The 17,908-nt window shown below is 37.7% G+C and overlaps 1 protein-coding gene across 3 annotated transcripts in view; it reads right to left on the bottom strand.

Moving 5' to 3' along the window:
* Positions 1 to 3,166: 3,166 nt before the first annotated feature.
* LOC110456217 overlaps positions 3,167 to 17,908 on the bottom strand; it is an 80,815-nt gene continuing 66,073 nt past the window's right edge. For all 3 annotated transcript variants that reach the window (XM_021506812.1, XM_021506813.1, XM_021506814.1), the window contains 3 exons: positions 15,502 to 15,627; positions 15,186 to 15,371; positions 3,167 to 7,523 (listed from right to left, as the gene is read on the bottom strand). In XM_021506812.1, the coding sequence (XP_021362487.1) occupies positions 7,350 to 7,523; positions 15,186 to 15,371; positions 15,502 to 15,627 (486 nt within the window). In that variant the 3' untranslated portion in view covers positions 3,167 to 7,349. The remainder of the gene's footprint in view (positions 7,524 to 15,185; positions 15,372 to 15,501; positions 15,628 to 17,908) is intronic.

Raw genomic sequence — 17,908 nt, 5'->3', positions numbered from 1 at the left:
TTGCTGACTTTTTGTTTTTGTCTTGCTAATATGGCAATTACGTACGAAAATGATTTATAAGACCACCACCAAATTGCCATAGTTTGAGAGAAAATGTTTAAATTGTGTTGGTAGTAAACAACTTTTCAATGTCTATATGTAGAAAACACTTATCTAAATCATCACTTCACAACAAAATTATAGACTTTCATTTTAAAGAAGACTAAGTTGATAATTCAAAATATTTGTTCGATAGTTTTCCGTGCAATTCATCTCCAAAGCAAACAATATATATGCCAAGACCACACACTTCAGGGCAGGTGAGCTAATGCCGTGGTACAGCAGCAATATTTTACTTTTAAACAACTTCTCAATAACCAAAAGGCCTAGGGTGATGATATTTGGCCAGTAGCATGCTGGGATGAAGAACTACAAAGTTTGTTCAAATGAATGACCTTGACCCACTTCCAAGGTCACATGGGTCAAATGTCGTAAAATCCTCAAACGACTTCTCAATAGGCCCAGGGTACTGATATTGGGCCTGTAGCATACTGGGATGAAGGACTGCTAAGTTTGTCCAAATGATTGACTTTGACCCACTTTCAAGGTCACAGGGGTCAAACGGTTAAAATCTTCAAACGACTTCTTCTCAATAACCAAAAGGCCAAGGGTTCTGATATTGGGCCTGCAGTATGCTGGGATAAAGGGCTACCAAGTTCGTTCAAACGAATGACCTTCATCTATTTTCAAGGTTACAGGGTTCAAATATCTTGAAAACAACTTCTGTGACCTTCAAAATAGGTGAAGGTCATTTATTTGAACAAACTTGGTAGCCCTTCATCCCAGCATGCCCTTGGCCAAATATCATTATCCTTTGCCTTTTGTGCCTCTTGGGTATTCTTAAGAAGTTGTTTAAAGGTTTTAAACATATTTGACCCCTGTGACCTTGAAAATGGGTGAAGGTCATATGTTTGAACAAACTTGGTCGCCCTTCATCCCAGCATATTACTGGCCAAATATCATTATCCTATGCCTCTTGGGTATTCCTAAGAAGTTGTTTAAAGGTTTTAAACATATTTGACCCCTGTGACCTTGAAAATGGGTGAAGGTCATAAGTTTGAACAAACTTGTTAGCACTTAATCCCAGCATGTAACTGGCCAAATTTCATCATCGAAGGCCTTTTGGTTCTTCAGAAGAAGTCGGTTCAAAGATTTTAACATATTTGACCCCTGTGACCTTGAAAATGAATGAAGGTCATTCATTTGAACAAACTTGGTAGCCCTTGTTTCCAGCATACCACTGGCCAAATATCATCATCCTTGGCCTTTTGGTTACTGAAAAGAAGTTTTTTTAAGTAAAAAGTTGACTGACAGAGGGAGCGATAGACGCCGCACCATGGCATAAGCTCACTTGCTCTACGGGCGGGTGAGCTAAAAACCTTTAAACGACTTCTTAATAAGCAAAAGGCCAAGGGTGACTGTATTTTAGTCCACTTTTAAGATAACAAGGGTGAGATTAATACCAGGTGAGCGATGCAGGCCCATTGGGCCTCTTGTTCTAACGAATCAGAAAGCACTCATTTATTACGTAGACGAATATATACGTCGCACAATAAATGAGTGCTTTCTGATTCGTTAGAAAAAGACAAGTGTGTGGTCTTGCTTTTATCACATACCTTCTGTATTCGGTAGTCGATACAAAGATTTTATAAACTTTGATATTTTTTGCAAATACCGGGAACTTTTCAGTTCGCCATGACAAAGGGTTTCCCATAACAAGAGATCCCAGAGAGATCTTGGGGCCCACCTTTGTACCATCTTCATCAGTTCTTTGTCGGTTCGATCTTTTCTCTTCTTTCCTCTAATCTGTTTGATTGAGTCATGTTAACAGTAAATGCACCTTGAGGTAACTTTTGATCTAAACTTAATACTGATGTGTATGAAAGCCAACCTTCAAAATGAGTTTGTCATTTCAGATATTTATACTAGTACAGTACTTAATGTGAAAGAAATAGAATCGATCATTGCAATATGAGAAAGATCTGTTTAGTTCTTCTTTTAATCCATTTTGTTTTTATGATCAGTCTCAAAAAATAACATGCACAACGAGAGATCAAGGGGAACCTACATATAGAAAATTTGAGAAAGATCCCTCTGGTACTTCCCGAGAAATAGCGATAACAAACTTTCACTATCAAAATCCAAGATGGCTGCCTGTCGGCCATGTTGTTTATCCGATCAGTCTGTAAAATTGCCCTGCACAGCTAGGACCAAGGGGAACCTACATATAAAATTGAAAGATCCCTCTAGGTCTTCTGGAGAAATAGCGGGAACAAACCTACACTATAAAAATCCAAGATGGCGGCCTGTCGGCCATGTTGTTTATCAGATCAGTCTCAAAAGTTGCACTGCACAGCTATGGACTAAGAGGAACTTACATATAAAATTTGAGAAAGATCCCTTTGCCTCTGGTACTTCTTGAGAAATAGCGATAACAAACTTTCAATATCAAAATCCAAGATGGCTGCCTGTTGGCCATGTTGTTTATCCGATCAGTCTCAAAAGTTGCCCTGCACAGCTAAGGACCAAGGGGAACCTACATATAAAATTTGAGAAAGATCCCTCTGGCACTTCTTGAGAAATACCGATAACAAGAATTGTTTAAGGACAGACGGCGGATAGCGGATGGACCACGGATGCAGGGTGATTTGAATAGCGCACCATCAGATGATGGGGGGCTAAAAAGTAGTTCCGGCTAGTAGGTAAATACAACATTCCGTATTGCACGTGTGTAATACAGAACGTTGTATTTCATGGTCGGAACATTGCTTGTATTACTATAACAAGAATCAACAAGTATGTGATAATATTTATTACTCCACTGTTTTATATATACAAGTGTCTTGATTATTTTGATCACATGACATTCAAACAAAAACCATGTTTCCCTAACATGATCAATATTTTGCATTTATTCCCTAATTGGAACGTCTTGGAAGTTAATCGTGTATACAGTATATCTAAACAACTCGATTTTCAGTTGATTACTAGCAGCAAGTCTTATTGAAGACTTTGGGATTTAATTCCAGGACATCAAGAGACACAAAGATGTGCAAACAAACTACCACCTTAATTGCAAGATGAAGTTTGATTCACTTTAAAGACAAACAAACATGACAGCCATCTGTAGGTTTAAAAATATAGCTTTATTAATTGCAGTTTACACTATTTTGTCTTTATCTATCTTGTAAAAAGTATAAACAGCAGGCACATATATCTTGCCTCATCTTAATGTTTAAAATGTGACAGAACTTTGTACACCACATCACACAACCATTATACATGTAAATACTCTACGAAACACGCCTTAAACTTCACTAGCACACATACACCCACACATATATCTTGCAAGAGTTAGATACACGTCTACTTGAACATATGTTGAACAAAACACAAAAACAAACAATGCACCTTTACTTGAAAACCTTGCCTCGTGTTTAAGATATGTAAAAGAAAGTTACATTTACAAAATATTTCCTTGACGAGCCTGGGTATTAATAACAGCTCACAAGACTCCCCATCTCACAATACAGACCAAATAATATATTTTTATCAGTTCAAGTAATGACAAGCTGTGGTTATAATGAACATTGTGTTGTGAAAATGGGTGGAGGTGCTCTGTAAAATCTACATAAAAATGCTCAGAAAGAAAAGAGGAAAGAAAGAAAATGCCATTGAAAATAAAGGAGATAGTAAATGTGAAAGAGGTGCTATTAAGGTTGTTGCCCGCGGTCTCCTAAAACGTATGAATTGTTTTGAGGTCATATTTTATAAAAAAAAAAAAAAATTAAAAATCATTAAAACTAGAATTTTGATAATAATTACACTACTAAAAGTATATAGAAAACTTTGTGTCTTGATTGAAATATAAACATGTCACCTAATATACTTTCTGTTGCAATTTTGGAATCTGCCATTTTGCCTTGATTAAAAGCCAGGAAGATGTAAAAAAAAAAATCATTAAAAATATTCAAAAATCTCAAAATAATAAGTTATTGAAGAGAAAATAAATATTGTCCATTAAATGGAAATCTAGACTGATGATAACACATATTTTGCTATACAGCATTCGTACAGATCGATGCTTATCATGCTACTAACTCTATCTTTGGTTACATTTGTATAAGCAAAGAGCTACTCTCTGCTCTAAAACATGTCAGAGTAAGCAACCACATCTTAACAAGTTCATGACAAAAAAACCAACATTATTTGGTTAAGTGAGTACATTAAATCTGCATCCCATGGTATTTCTACTCCAGGAAAACAGACATTTCTCATTTGTATTCCTTAGAGAACAGTTTCACAGCTACTCAAAGCATGCATATCATCTTGTTAGTTCCTCGCAAGCTACCACAATTAGACTCCATTGTGTTTCTAAATTTGATCAAAGTTAACAGCATAAGTTTTAAAATGTATAATATAAAATTTGTAGTCTTTTTTAATCACTTAATTTGAAACAGGTGTGAACTAATTGATCATGTTATAACAAACAATTTGGACGAATTTCAATTTTGGAAAGGCACATAAATTTATTCTCTCTTGGAAAAATACTTTGTATTGTACACAGTAAAAATGCAAATTTTTCTCTTTCGACTCTTCAAAATAGTGGCATGCTGGCAATATTGGTGTAAATTTCTGTAATCTAGATATATTTCATGGTATATCAATGTGATCAGGCGTGCATGCAAGGTAATTACCCACTGAATAAGTTATGTATACAATGTATATAATAAGTGAACGTTTTCACATTTGCTCTATTATAGAAGAGGAAACTTACATGTTCACAACTCCAACAAACATCCTCTTTGGATTTAATTCCATAAACCTTTTCTCTTAATAAAATCAATACCTCGGTATATATATATAAAAAAAAAATAAAGCTAAATCTGAAATCAATACTGTGTAAAGGAAATGACAGCCTAATTCATAATCACATCTCAAATATTTCATTATTTCATAAAATCCCAAGTTCTAGACTTGTGATGACATCATTGCAGTTTGTAGACTGTCATTGTATCTATCAAATTCAACAAGCTCCTAATCTAGGTATCAAACTCTTGTAAGATTATAGCTCGATTTGCAGATATATTTTGGCTAAGCTCAAAAACAACTTTAGCCTAAATAATAATGTATCTTTGGCAAAATTGATAAAGTAGACTCTACTCCGAGAAAAACAACTGTTTGAATGAAGTGATGTACCAATATATTAGAAAAATAGTTTTACTGAGAATTCACATATATGAAAGTTGCCTCAAATGGTAGCAATGTTTGGGCGGAAATGTTCTGGACAGACTTGCAAGGCTTCTGCTGAAGTAGACACTAGATGTATGATATGAAATATACATCAACTGTGAAAAGTCTTGACACAAACATCTAAACATGTAAATATATATCACAATGTGATTTTAATTGTTCTCATCAAGTATATTGCTTCTAAAACAAAGGATCAACATTTATCATAAAAACACACAGTAAAAAGTATTTTTTTTAACATGTTGTCATGCTTTTCTATATACAAAGTACAACATGGAAAAAGGGCGAATAAAATTTTCTCTCCTGTGTGCCGTCATATTACCATCTACAGGGGCAAACACATGTATATACAGTTTAGATAAACAAGTTCAAGAGTTATCTCCCTTCACTTCCACAGAAGGCACTGTCATTACTGTAAAATGAGCTCAGCTTTAAACTCATATTAATAATGACAACTACATGATCCAGCATGCTATAAAATTAAAGCTTAATTATTAAAAGGATAAGCAGACAAACTTCAAGTAAAATGTTTGGGTAATTTGATGAGATTTTGGCGCCATAGATCCATAGATGCTAAGAGACAGATCTGATTAGAAGAAATTATATGTCTAATATTTGTTTCTCTCAGTTATTGAATAGTACAAAAAAATCTTAATTTCCCTGAGATGTTAAAAAAATGTGAACAATTGTAATGTAGCTTTTCATAATTAGTCAATTAATGTCAATCCGCATTACTTTTGTCTAATAACAAACATTAGTCTCAGACTCTCATAAATGGTAAATCATACATGAAATGGAATTTGAAATAATGCTTTTGTTTTGAACACAATCATTGAAATGGGATGAAAATTGAGATGATTATTGACTGACTTTTAAAAAGTGATTAAAATAAAATAAAATAAAATAAAATCACGACCATGGTCATCTTCAAAGAGTAATCTCCCCATGTCCACAAAACTGGGATTAAATTATTGCATTAGAGTCCTCTCATGGACATTTTTTTTTTAAATAATAATAAAATCATTACTTAGTTAATATTCTTTTAAAAAAATGCATAGTATGTATTCACTCACTCCTTCACTCACTTCCACACATTTTATAAATAACTGTTTTATCAAAATGCATCCACTATTGTGACTATTCAAGACAACAAAGTCATGATTTCTTCAGAACTTCTTAATTTGTTGCTTCTTGTTCATCCATAAACAAGACATCTTATGTCTGAACTACAAATAAAATACAAGCACTAACCCTGAAAACTTGACAAAACGTCATGGAAAACTCCCATTTTTTTGTCAAATACATTAGATAAGTTACATAAACGTATTAGGAACACACTTGTTAATTTGTGTGAGATTATTGGTATGTTGACTGGTAATGAAATCATACATTTCAATATATACATTTTGTGAAACTATCTACATGATAACAGTTTGTGTTGAATACATATGTACATATATCACACACTTTGGTTTGAGATACCACAGAAATGTTTTCTGTGGTGATCGTACAATATCCTTCTTTGGTCACACATCAACACTGCTCACTGAAGTGACCCATGTCTCAATCCCCAAACACAATCAGATAAGACATTCAAGATCTCTGCTGAGGCTCGACTGGGTTTATGGCCAATAATGGCCAGCACTAGATTGTTCAATGGTTACCAGTCACTGACAACATCCATCCTTCCCTTGTCCGCCTTTGGACCATAGTCTCCTCCTGTCAATCACAGTGGAGTAACTTATCTCTTGCCTTGGTGAAAGAGATGCCCACTAGTCTCCGGCCTCCTCGGCTAGAGAGGCGATCAGTGTCCAAGGAAGGAGTACCCTACCTGCAACACTCATTTATAATCCTCAGGTGCCACAACCAGTTGCTACTGGGAAAGTTGTTGCTACATCCAGAATTCCATGGCCATGATCATGCACAGACAAGTGCAACTGATGATTCTGACAAGGAAAGTCTGGGTTCTATTTTCAGGAGAAGAGATTTCCTACGTCGTCGTCGTCGTCCAGCCTGTGATAGTACTATTATGCTCTGTTACATCCAGTTTCCTGGTTTTATTTACACTGCTGCGCCCATTTTGGGAGAATTCTGCGACGGGCATTGGTGAACCAATAGTTGATCTGGTTTATTGTCAAACCTGTCTGTTTTATTAACATTGCTTTCTCGTCGTCATTAGGGTAGGGATTGTCTTTGTGTTGTCGCAGCCAGTCCAACATGATAGCCACAGCCTGTAACAATAGAAATTATTGTTTAGTTTACTTGACAGTTAAATTGAAACAAAGAATATTATAGCACACTTGTTTATGTGGAATAACCAAACATCCCTTGGACCTACCACTCAGAACAGAGTCTTAAGATTTCACATGGAACAAATTTAATAGAAATGATATTTGGGAGGTCTCGTTTACACAGGTTTCTTCATATAACAGGGTTCTAGTTATACAGGTTTTATTGGAAGAGGTCCATCATACTATATGACAGCATGAACTTAAATGATACTGAAAGTGTGTAGGAGGATGTACAATAATCAACATCTCCCAGGGTTCCATACACTACGCTCCATTACCTCTGTAACTGGCTCATAGAATGTTTTCATCTGACCTCGAGGTCAGAGTTATTTTTATTGTAACAAGATGGCAGCACCCTGGTAACAGCATGGCAGGCATGTATGCTGAAGTTTATGTGATGGCTAGGATTCATTAAAGTATTAAAGTTACTGCAGCACTTGGGAGACTACAGATAGCCAGACGGACAAACAAACTGACTCCAGTCTGAACCATCACATCCCCATCCCTAGCTATGTTGTATGGGGTATTAACCCTTTCACCACTGTAGACCATAATGGATTCATCCATATCAATGCATGGTAGAGTCTACTAAGTTACATAGGGTTGAAAGGGTTAAATGTAAAACTGTCATAACTGATTATATTTTAAAAAAATCATCTGCCTCAGTTTTACAGGAGGAAAAAAATTAATGAAAAAACATAAATTGATAAGCTGTTATTTTCAGAACCTGTGTTCTTTTTTTTTTAATTTAAATAACATAATTTACATAGCTTTTGTCAAGGCATCAACTTCAAATACACCAATAACTACAGTCTGATAACAATAACACAATTTTAGTTTCGAAGCTATGAGTAATAAATCTGAAATTCTATGCAAATATGGGAGGTTTGGTGACTTGGCTGGTGAAGCGAAAACAGTCCAGAGAAACGTTCAGGTATATACCACAATATAAAATCTGGTGCATAATATCACCATTAATTATTGTTAACCACTGTATGCAATCAAGCTAAGTTAGACCCAGCTACATTCACCTTTCCTTTTACATGCCATCACATTAATGTTATCTAGACTTATCTAGTACGGGCGACATATCAGGCCATTTATCTACGCCCGCGTCTATTGTGTGTCCCTGCTAATGTAGACAGAACGCACCCCAAATACTACTTTGACAATCTGTCTATTGTGTATTCATCATTTTAAGTAGACAAGATTGAAATGCTGAATGAAAGTTTGACAATCTTTGCTGATAGTGGAGTCACTCTCCCCTTCCTGTATAGTGTTTACATAGGTAAGTGGGATGGATACGGTGAAAACATCCAACCTAGAAAGCACAGAAATTTCACTTGTTGCCTGTAGCATTACCACTTATCCAACAACACCAGATAAGGTAGATATATATGTTACTTACGTTATATAAATGTGTGATTTTGATCAAATCCGAAACAAGACCATCCCAACTTCTGACATCTAATTATCATTACAGTAATGTTTACTAAATAAGGCCCACCACAAAAAATAGCTGATTCTGTGAACTCTACTTGCAATGAAGCAAAGTGCTTACTTAACAAGTGTTGATGTCATTTTCACTATTTAACTAAGAAATTATACGGCATATGAATATGAATTAACTTAAAGTAATAAAAGAATCTGCTCCATATAATAAACAATCACTGTTAAAATAAGAAATCCTACTCCATAACACACACACACACACACTCTTTCCTTTTTGTAAACACAGTTACTTCAAAACTGCCCCATACATTTTTCCAAATTCAAAAACAACCCTTTGTATCTCCATCTATATTGAGGAAGTCTAGAATTCCCGCAATGTGCTTTGACTAAATCGTTTAAACATGTATTAGAAAAGACAACATACCGGGTATCATAAACTTATTTGGAAGGCCCCCACAAATACAGATTATTTATTATTATATTTAACATATTTTTTGCCATATACATTCCAGGTATTGAAAACAAATCATACAAACATTCTAGATACCTTTTTGAACTTGACACCATGTAGTTACCATCAGCCCTTCTTGGGCCTCTTAAAGGACCCACCCACAAATTCTTTGGAATGGCATAGGAATCAGTCCATGTTAAAAAACTTAGCACCAATTAAATAGCCTTAACGGCCTGATGGAGATTGTGCTCCTCTACCCCCAGCATGTGCTGCCATACCTCTCCATCTGACTAACAAACTTAATTTAAGGTATGCTCTCCTGCTATCCCTATTCCTGGCCATCTTTCAGTGACTATGACGGTCACATGCTATCTGAGACCATATACCATTAATCTATACTCAACAACCTCTATAACACTGGGGTCACTTGTTGTGACCCTATCCCACCCCACACTCACCAACCCCTATAACACTGGGGTCACTTGTTGTGACCCTATCCCACCCCTCACTCACCAACCCCTATAACATTGGGGTCACTTGTTGTGATCCTATCCCACCCCACACTCATCAACCCCTATAACATCGGGGTCACATGTTGTGATCCTATCCCTACCTTAACTCACCAACCCCTATAACACTGGGGTCACATGTTGTGATCCTATCCCACCCCACACTCACCAACCCCTACAACACTCCCTATAACATTGGGGTCACTTGTTGTGATCCTATCCCACCCCACACTCATCAACCACTATAACATCGGGGTCACATGCTGTGATCCTATCCCTACCTTAACTCACCAACACCTATAACACTAGGGTCACATGTTGTGACCCTATCCCACCTTGAACTCACCATCCCCTATAACACTGGGGTCACATGTTGTGACCCTACCCCACCCCACACTCACCAACCCCTATAACACTAGAGTCACATGGTGTCACCCTATCCCACCCCAAAATCGCCAACCCCTATATAGCACTGGGGTCACATGTTGTGATCCTATCCCACCCCTCACTCACCAACCCCTACAACACAGGGGTCACATGTTGTGATCCTATCCCTACCTTAACTCACCAACACCTATAACACTAGGGTCACATGTTGTGACCCTATCCCACCTTGAACTCACCATCCCCTATAACACTGGGGTCACATGTTGTGACCCTATCCCACCTTTAACTCACCAACCCCTATAACACTTGGGTCACATTTTGTGATCCTATCCCACCCCACACTCACCAACCCCTACAACACTGGGGTCACATGTTGTGACCCTATCCCACCTTTAACTCACCAACCCCTATAACACTTGGGTCACATTTTGTGATCCTATCACACCCCACACTCACCAACCCCTATAACACTGGGGTCACTTGTTGTGACCCTATCCCACCTTTAACTCACCAACCCCTATAACACTGGGGTCACATATTGTGACCCTATCCAACCCCACACTCACCAACCCCTATAACACTCGGGTCTGATGTTGTGACCCTATCCCACCCCACACTCACCAACCCCTATAACACTGGGGTCACACCACCCCACACTCACCAACCCCTATAACACTAGAGTCACATGGTGTCACCCTATCCCACCCCAAAATCGCCAACCCCTATAGCACTGGGGTCACATGTTGTGATCCTATCCCACCCCACACTCACCAACCCCTATAACCCTGGGGTCACACCACCCCACACTCACCACCCCCTATAACACCGGGGTCACTTGTTGTGATCCTATCCCCCCCCACACTAACCACCCCCTATAACACTGGGGTCACACCAACCCACACTCACCAACCCCTATAACAATGGGGTCACACCACCCCACACTCACCACCCCCTATAACACTGGGGTCACATGTTGTGACCCTATCCCACCCCACACGTTGTGATCCTACCACACCCCACACTCACCAACCCCTATAACATCGGGGTCACTTGTTGTGACCCTATCCCACCCCACACTAACCAACCCCCATAACACTGGGGTCACATGTTGTGACCCTATCCCACCCCACACTTTGTGATCCTACCACACCCCACACTCACCACCCCCTATAACATCGGGGTCACTTGTTGTGCCCCTATCCCACCCCACACTCCCCAACCCCTATAACACTGGGGTCACTTGTTGTGACCCTATCCCACCCCACACTAACCAACCCCCATAACACTGGGGTCACATGTTGTGACCCTATCCCACACTAAACTCACCAACCCGTATCCCACATTTAACTCGCCAACCCCTATAACACAGGGGTCACATGTTGTGATCCTATCCCACCCCACACTCACCAACCACTACAACACTGGGGTCACATGTTGTGACCCTATCCCACCCTAAACTCACCAACCCCTATAACACTGGGGGCACTTGTTGTGACTCTATCCCACATTTAACTCACGAACCCCTATAACTCTGGGGTCACATGTTGTCACCCTATCCCACACTAAACTCACCAACCCGTATCCCACATTTAACTCGCCAACCCCTATAACACTGGGGTCACATGTTGGGATCCTATCCCACCTTTAACTCACCAACCCCTATAACACTGGGGTCACATTTTCTGACCCTATTCCACCCCACACTCACCAACCTCTAGAACACTGGGGTCACATGTTGTGACCCTATCCCACCCAGAACTCACCAACCCCTATAACACTGGGGTCACATGTTGTTTACCTATCCCACCCCATACTCACCAACCCCTATAACACTAGGGTCACATGTTGTGACCCTATCACACACTGAACTCACTGACCCCTTTAACACTGGGGTGACATGTTAATTTTTTACCCTTTCACAGCTTACACTGACCAACCCCAGAACACCAGGGTCATGCTTTATCTGAGCCTATATTCACTCCCTACTCCCACACTCACAACTCGTGTAATAATATTGGGGTCAGAGGCTACCTCCCAAATAATCTATGAAATCATTCCAGACTCCAGACAGTCATATCCCATTGTTTATAGCCGAATTTTAATCAAATGTATTTGGTTTATTTAACATAATCATGTCACTGTCCTTGGTTTGTGTTTCATTAAAAACAACAACATGGCACATGACAGTTATAAAACATTACTGTCAGAACTCTTTTTTTTTCAATCTGAAGAAATCATAATGTTATTAAAATAACTGACACTCGGGGTTTAAAGTTGGTGAGATATTTGACGCTGATTCCCCCCCACTGTAACCTACTTTTACTTGATGTAGCATGATGATGATACATTTACACAACAATCTATATAAATTAATTCCAGCATGTATCAAAATATCTAGTTAACACTGCCATGCCCATATTTGTTAAAGATACTTTAATTGTCGTTATCCTTGACCTCTTGTTGTTGCTAGGAGTTATTTCCCTTACCAAATTTACTGAAAATTCCGTTTACTTGGCATCAGAACAAGTATCGTAATCAATTCTGGCTAATGCATTGTTTAGTAATTTTCTTGACACAGAAATTCCACACCCCTGGCCGTACACTCTAATATCATATTTAATTTTGGCTTATCTCCCCTTCCCTAATTTCTTACAGACACAGAAATTCCTGTTGATTTTGCCAGGCCCTGGCTGCACATATTTTTGATATTTTTGCATTGTTCTACCTGCTGTGTGCCTGACAGGGAGTTTTGGTAATGTATAATTCTGTTAAAATGGTGGAACAGACCTAGTCATGTACTGAAGGAGGAGGTTGTACGGGAAGTCAAGCCAGGCTCAGCAATATACCATCACTGGCAGGATGGGATCTCAAGAGCATATGGCAAACAGAACTGTGTACGGTAACTCTCCTATGATTTGTTCAACAAAATGTCGATACAAATCAAGATTTCAACTATATATGACACCTAAATAACTTAACTTCACTACCATTCTGGCTAATGTCCGAGTAAATCAACATAAATGTATCACAAAATCATAAGATCACCAATATTTGATGGAATGTTTGGGTGATTTACCATATGTAAGGTCAGAGGGATAGTTGTTTGTATTCGCCTTAGCTAACCTTCTCCCTGTTTCATAGCCTACCAGTTGCTGTCTCTTACAGACATATGTCCCTCTATGTCTCCTCTATACCCAGCAACAGACTCCTACCTTCCCAATATAATACATCTCCACTTCTCTAACAACAAAACAACACTGGGCTTCTCCAAGGAAGTGAATGATTTCAAAGCTGAATTGTTCAAATTTAGATAGCTTTGCATCTATATGTTGACATTAAAAAGCTTGAACCAGTGATCTGGATTATGCAGCAATAACTTGTAAAGCTGTACTTTAAGTTGTATCCCGGTAGAGAAGCTGAAATCCCCTTTAACTCACATAGACATTGATGGCTGGGAGGGTCATTAGGAAAGCATTCCATTGTCCTGGATCAGGCCAATACACAATACCACCAATGATGAAGTAGGTACCCTATAATAAGCTGATATAACTAATCTATTGAAAAATAAATAAATTTATACATGTCCCTCCTTCCAGATTGCATTAATTCTGACCATTGACATTTGCTGAACAACCACAAATCGCAAGGAAGATGTTCCAACAATATGATCATATTAATTCAAACTAGAAACTTGTTTTTATGAACAAAAACTTATGTCTCCCCTTATAAGCCAATAGACAAACTTCAGTATAAAAAAAATAACAAAGGGCAATATCTCTTTATATAGTGGGGGCACGAGACCTGAATATAGAATGCGACACTCCTACTTCCCAAGATAAAAAACTATAGCAAATTTGGTCAAAATAGGTGAAATAACATGGAAGTTATGCCGTGGACAAACTTCGGTATTAAAAATAAACAAAGGACCATTTCTTTTTATGAAGTGGGGCACGTGACCAAATTTCAGTGCGAGAGATTCCGCCTTCCCAAGATACGTAAATATAGTAAGTTTGGTCAACATTGGTGAAATAACACAAAACTTCGGTATTAGAAATAAACAAAGGGCATTAACTCTGTATAATGTGGGGCACGAGACCTAGTTCTAATGCATTGCACACCTTCTGTGGGTGATGCAGGTATACTTGAAGTTTGATTAAGATATCTTCAACAGTTTAACATTTACGGGACGGACTTAAAAATACCGAAAATGTTGCACTTATTTGACCTTTAACCTTGAGGTGAATGTCACAGTGACCTAATTCCAGTGCACTGCACACCTTCTGTGGGTGATGCATGCATATCTCAAGTTTCATCAAGATATCTTGAAACGACATAGGGTGAAGCAGATGTCCCTGTTTTCTGATAGCATCCATTCACATCATGGTCATAAGTTATACAACCAATGGGTCGTAGATGTCCCTACTATCTGATAGCAACTGGACAGATAAGAGATAAGCTGATATCCTGGCCAATACAACCCCATGTATATTGCACTATTTACAGGTTTTAAGCACATCTTTTACTTGATTCAATTGCTTACTTTGATTTCCATATTCAAGTCATCTGATGTATATTCAAAACACACGAAAACAACAAGTAAATATTTTGAAAAATCACTACTTCTGGAAGAGGTTTTTATTGATCACAGCCCTTGAATTATCAAAATACTACCAACTTATTAACCAAGGAGTCTCCTAACCTTTTATCGGAAAGTTTGAATTTTTTATTTTGTGATTTTTCAGTGCTGTCATATAAATAAGTAAGTATAGGCCCTCTGGGGGAAGAGTTGAATGATATCTGTACCTCTTTAGGAAGACTTGGGTGTTTCTTGGACTCTGACTTGATGGAATGCTGGCTACTGCTGCTGACCATGCTCCCATTGTCATTACATTCCGATAAGTCCCTTAGGGATTTAAACTGAGGTGATGCCATCCCAACAAGGTCCAGGCCCTTCTTGGCTGCAGGTGATGAGAACATATCTGCATGAATCTACAAAATACAGGTCTTATGAATCAAATCATATTATGAAATATGGAATTAATTAATCTGTCAATGATTTTTTCTAATTTGTACTCAAGGTCAATTTCCCAAAAAAAACTTTTAAATATCTTGTATTTACCATCATTTCATTGAGGCTTTTCTGAGGGGTACCCATGGTCGGAGTCATACCCCCATCCATCGGCTGGCCAGCCATGCTTGTTGACGTGACACCAGTCGTGTGGTTTGGCACTTGGAATGTCGCAGGCTGTGGACAAAGAAAATGAAAATACGATACAATTATCTACAACAGTTAGACACGCAGAACATAAAGTTGTGAATTTAAAACATGGCCCTGTTTTAGTAGACTTTGTAATGCATTTGAAGTACTTTGATACATACAAGTTGTTCATGTCACTTGTTGATGCTGTTGATGACCAATATAAGTACAACAATATTCTATGGTTTGCATTTAAGGATATATGCTACCTTAGTGTTGATAACTACCTCCTTTACAAGGGAGCTCCACACTACTATTCAATGTTTAGGATTTCGTTTAATAACAGTAATATTGTACATTTTATAACCTCCAGTTTGTATCATAACTTCCAGAAATTGGAAAGTGTATCACAAACGCTAGTTGGTGTATCATTGCTTTGTGTAAACCAGATCATAAAAAGATGATTACATTTTCTTCAAAATTTCAATATTAGCTCTGCACATTTGAGCCATTATAATATAACAGTAAAATACTACATAGAATAAGTATTTCTAAAATAGAATTATAAGTAAAAAGAAAATGCTAATGAATTAATGTGCAAATATAGAAAGTACAAAAGGAATGCTAATATATTTGTTTAAATATATTTACATTAATTGATTGTTAAAATAGAAATACAAAAGAACAAAATGGAACAAAAAATACCACAAGTAATGTACAGTATTCCCGCTAAAAACAGCCATGATTGAACACTTATAGCAGGTAATGGGACACAATAATTGATCAATTATGACTCAACAACCAACAGGGCTGAAGTCTACACTGGACTTAATATGGTAGGTAAGCCGACTCAGACGCCTGTCAAACCATGTCCTAGGTATATCTAGATATAGATTACGAAGACTTAACGTTGATTGACTTGTGTTTTGTGTTGTTTTCTATAACTGTGTGGGGTCTCCCCACCAAGTAAGCCAGCTATATCCTTTAAAAGTCTAATAACCAAATAACATAATGACATATTCACATTATTATATTGCAACCGCTGGTCATTGTTGGCAGTTCGGAAATGGAGGTCACGGTTCAGAGAAACTGAGGTAAAATCTGGCCGCTAGACAATAGGTAGGTCGTTTGACAGTTACGTCACTCGATCAAAATCTTCAATTAACGTGTTGGTCCTGTGATTGTTTCTATGAGCTACAAATATTGCTGGGATTAGATCAAAATTAATCCTTCTGTCCCTGATCAGGTAAAGTGGACTTGACTTTGTATAGACTTAGATTGTTCAAATATCGTTTCTAGGGGTAACATCAGGTTGAAGTGGAGATTTTATATTAGTGGGAGGAAAAATTCTCCAGGATTTAATCATAAAATTTCAAAATTGTTTCAATGATCCAGCTTGAAGCTAATCTGGATCAGCCCTTAATGTATCTAGACAAGGAGAAAGAAAAACAGTCAATATTCCATAGGTTTAAATGAAGTCGCATTACTTGTATTTTCTGTATCAAATCAATACCTGCAAGTGCAATTAATAACACTGGGTCATATCACTATATTTGTTAGCTATGCATAAACTGTTTTCGCGATGTAATGCCTTAATACCTGGAGTAACAGAATCTATGCTAACCACATACCTTGGTTTGAACACGGTCAAACATTATATATATTTCAGTTTCCGTCATTTATCACTTTATTAGTTTAATATTTACTTTTTTTACAGTATGACTGGTATCAACTTTTTTTAATTTAATTTTTATTTTTACCAGTTTAATTATTACTCCTTCTNCCCCCCCCCCCCCCCCCAGAACATGGAAAGCATGGAACTAGACAGAAAATTGTTTTCAATGGTGTTAAAAACAACTAATTATAAATTTTAAAAAATGGACTGCCAGCCCCAGTAAACATGAGTGTATTTTGATAGACTTGATAAAATTTAAACCAGGTTCTTGTAAAATGAACTCAACCAAAACCGATTAAAGTACGAAACCTCCCTCAAAACAAAAACATCTCCTCAATTCTCCACATTTTATCAGGTAATTAGTTATTTTTTATGGTGTGCACTGGGAAGTAGGTATCGTGGTTCTGATTAAGCTGGCCAGATATCAACGCTACGTATAACACACCACAGATTCTGGTCTCCCAACCCTGATTACCAAACTCTAAATATCTCCACATTACATATGTTTCCCCGCTTGAGGTGCTTAAGGTTCATGCAGGTGTAACACAACACGGTCTAGTTTTCTTTACACTCAGTCCATTTTAACTCAAAATCTTGTAAACAGACTAATAAACTCTCATGGAAGGAAGGAGTAGTAGGCAACCTACTACTTTA

Source organism: Mizuhopecten yessoensis, unplaced genomic scaffold (assembly GCF_002113885.1).
Source record: "Mizuhopecten yessoensis strain PY_sf001 unplaced genomic scaffold, ASM211388v2 scaffold8573, whole genome shotgun sequence".
NCBI lineage: Eukaryota > Metazoa > Mollusca > Bivalvia > Pectinida > Pectinidae > Mizuhopecten > Mizuhopecten yessoensis.
The sequence above is the reverse complement of the archived record's forward strand: the minus strand, read 5'-3'. Positions and strand labels throughout refer to the sequence as shown.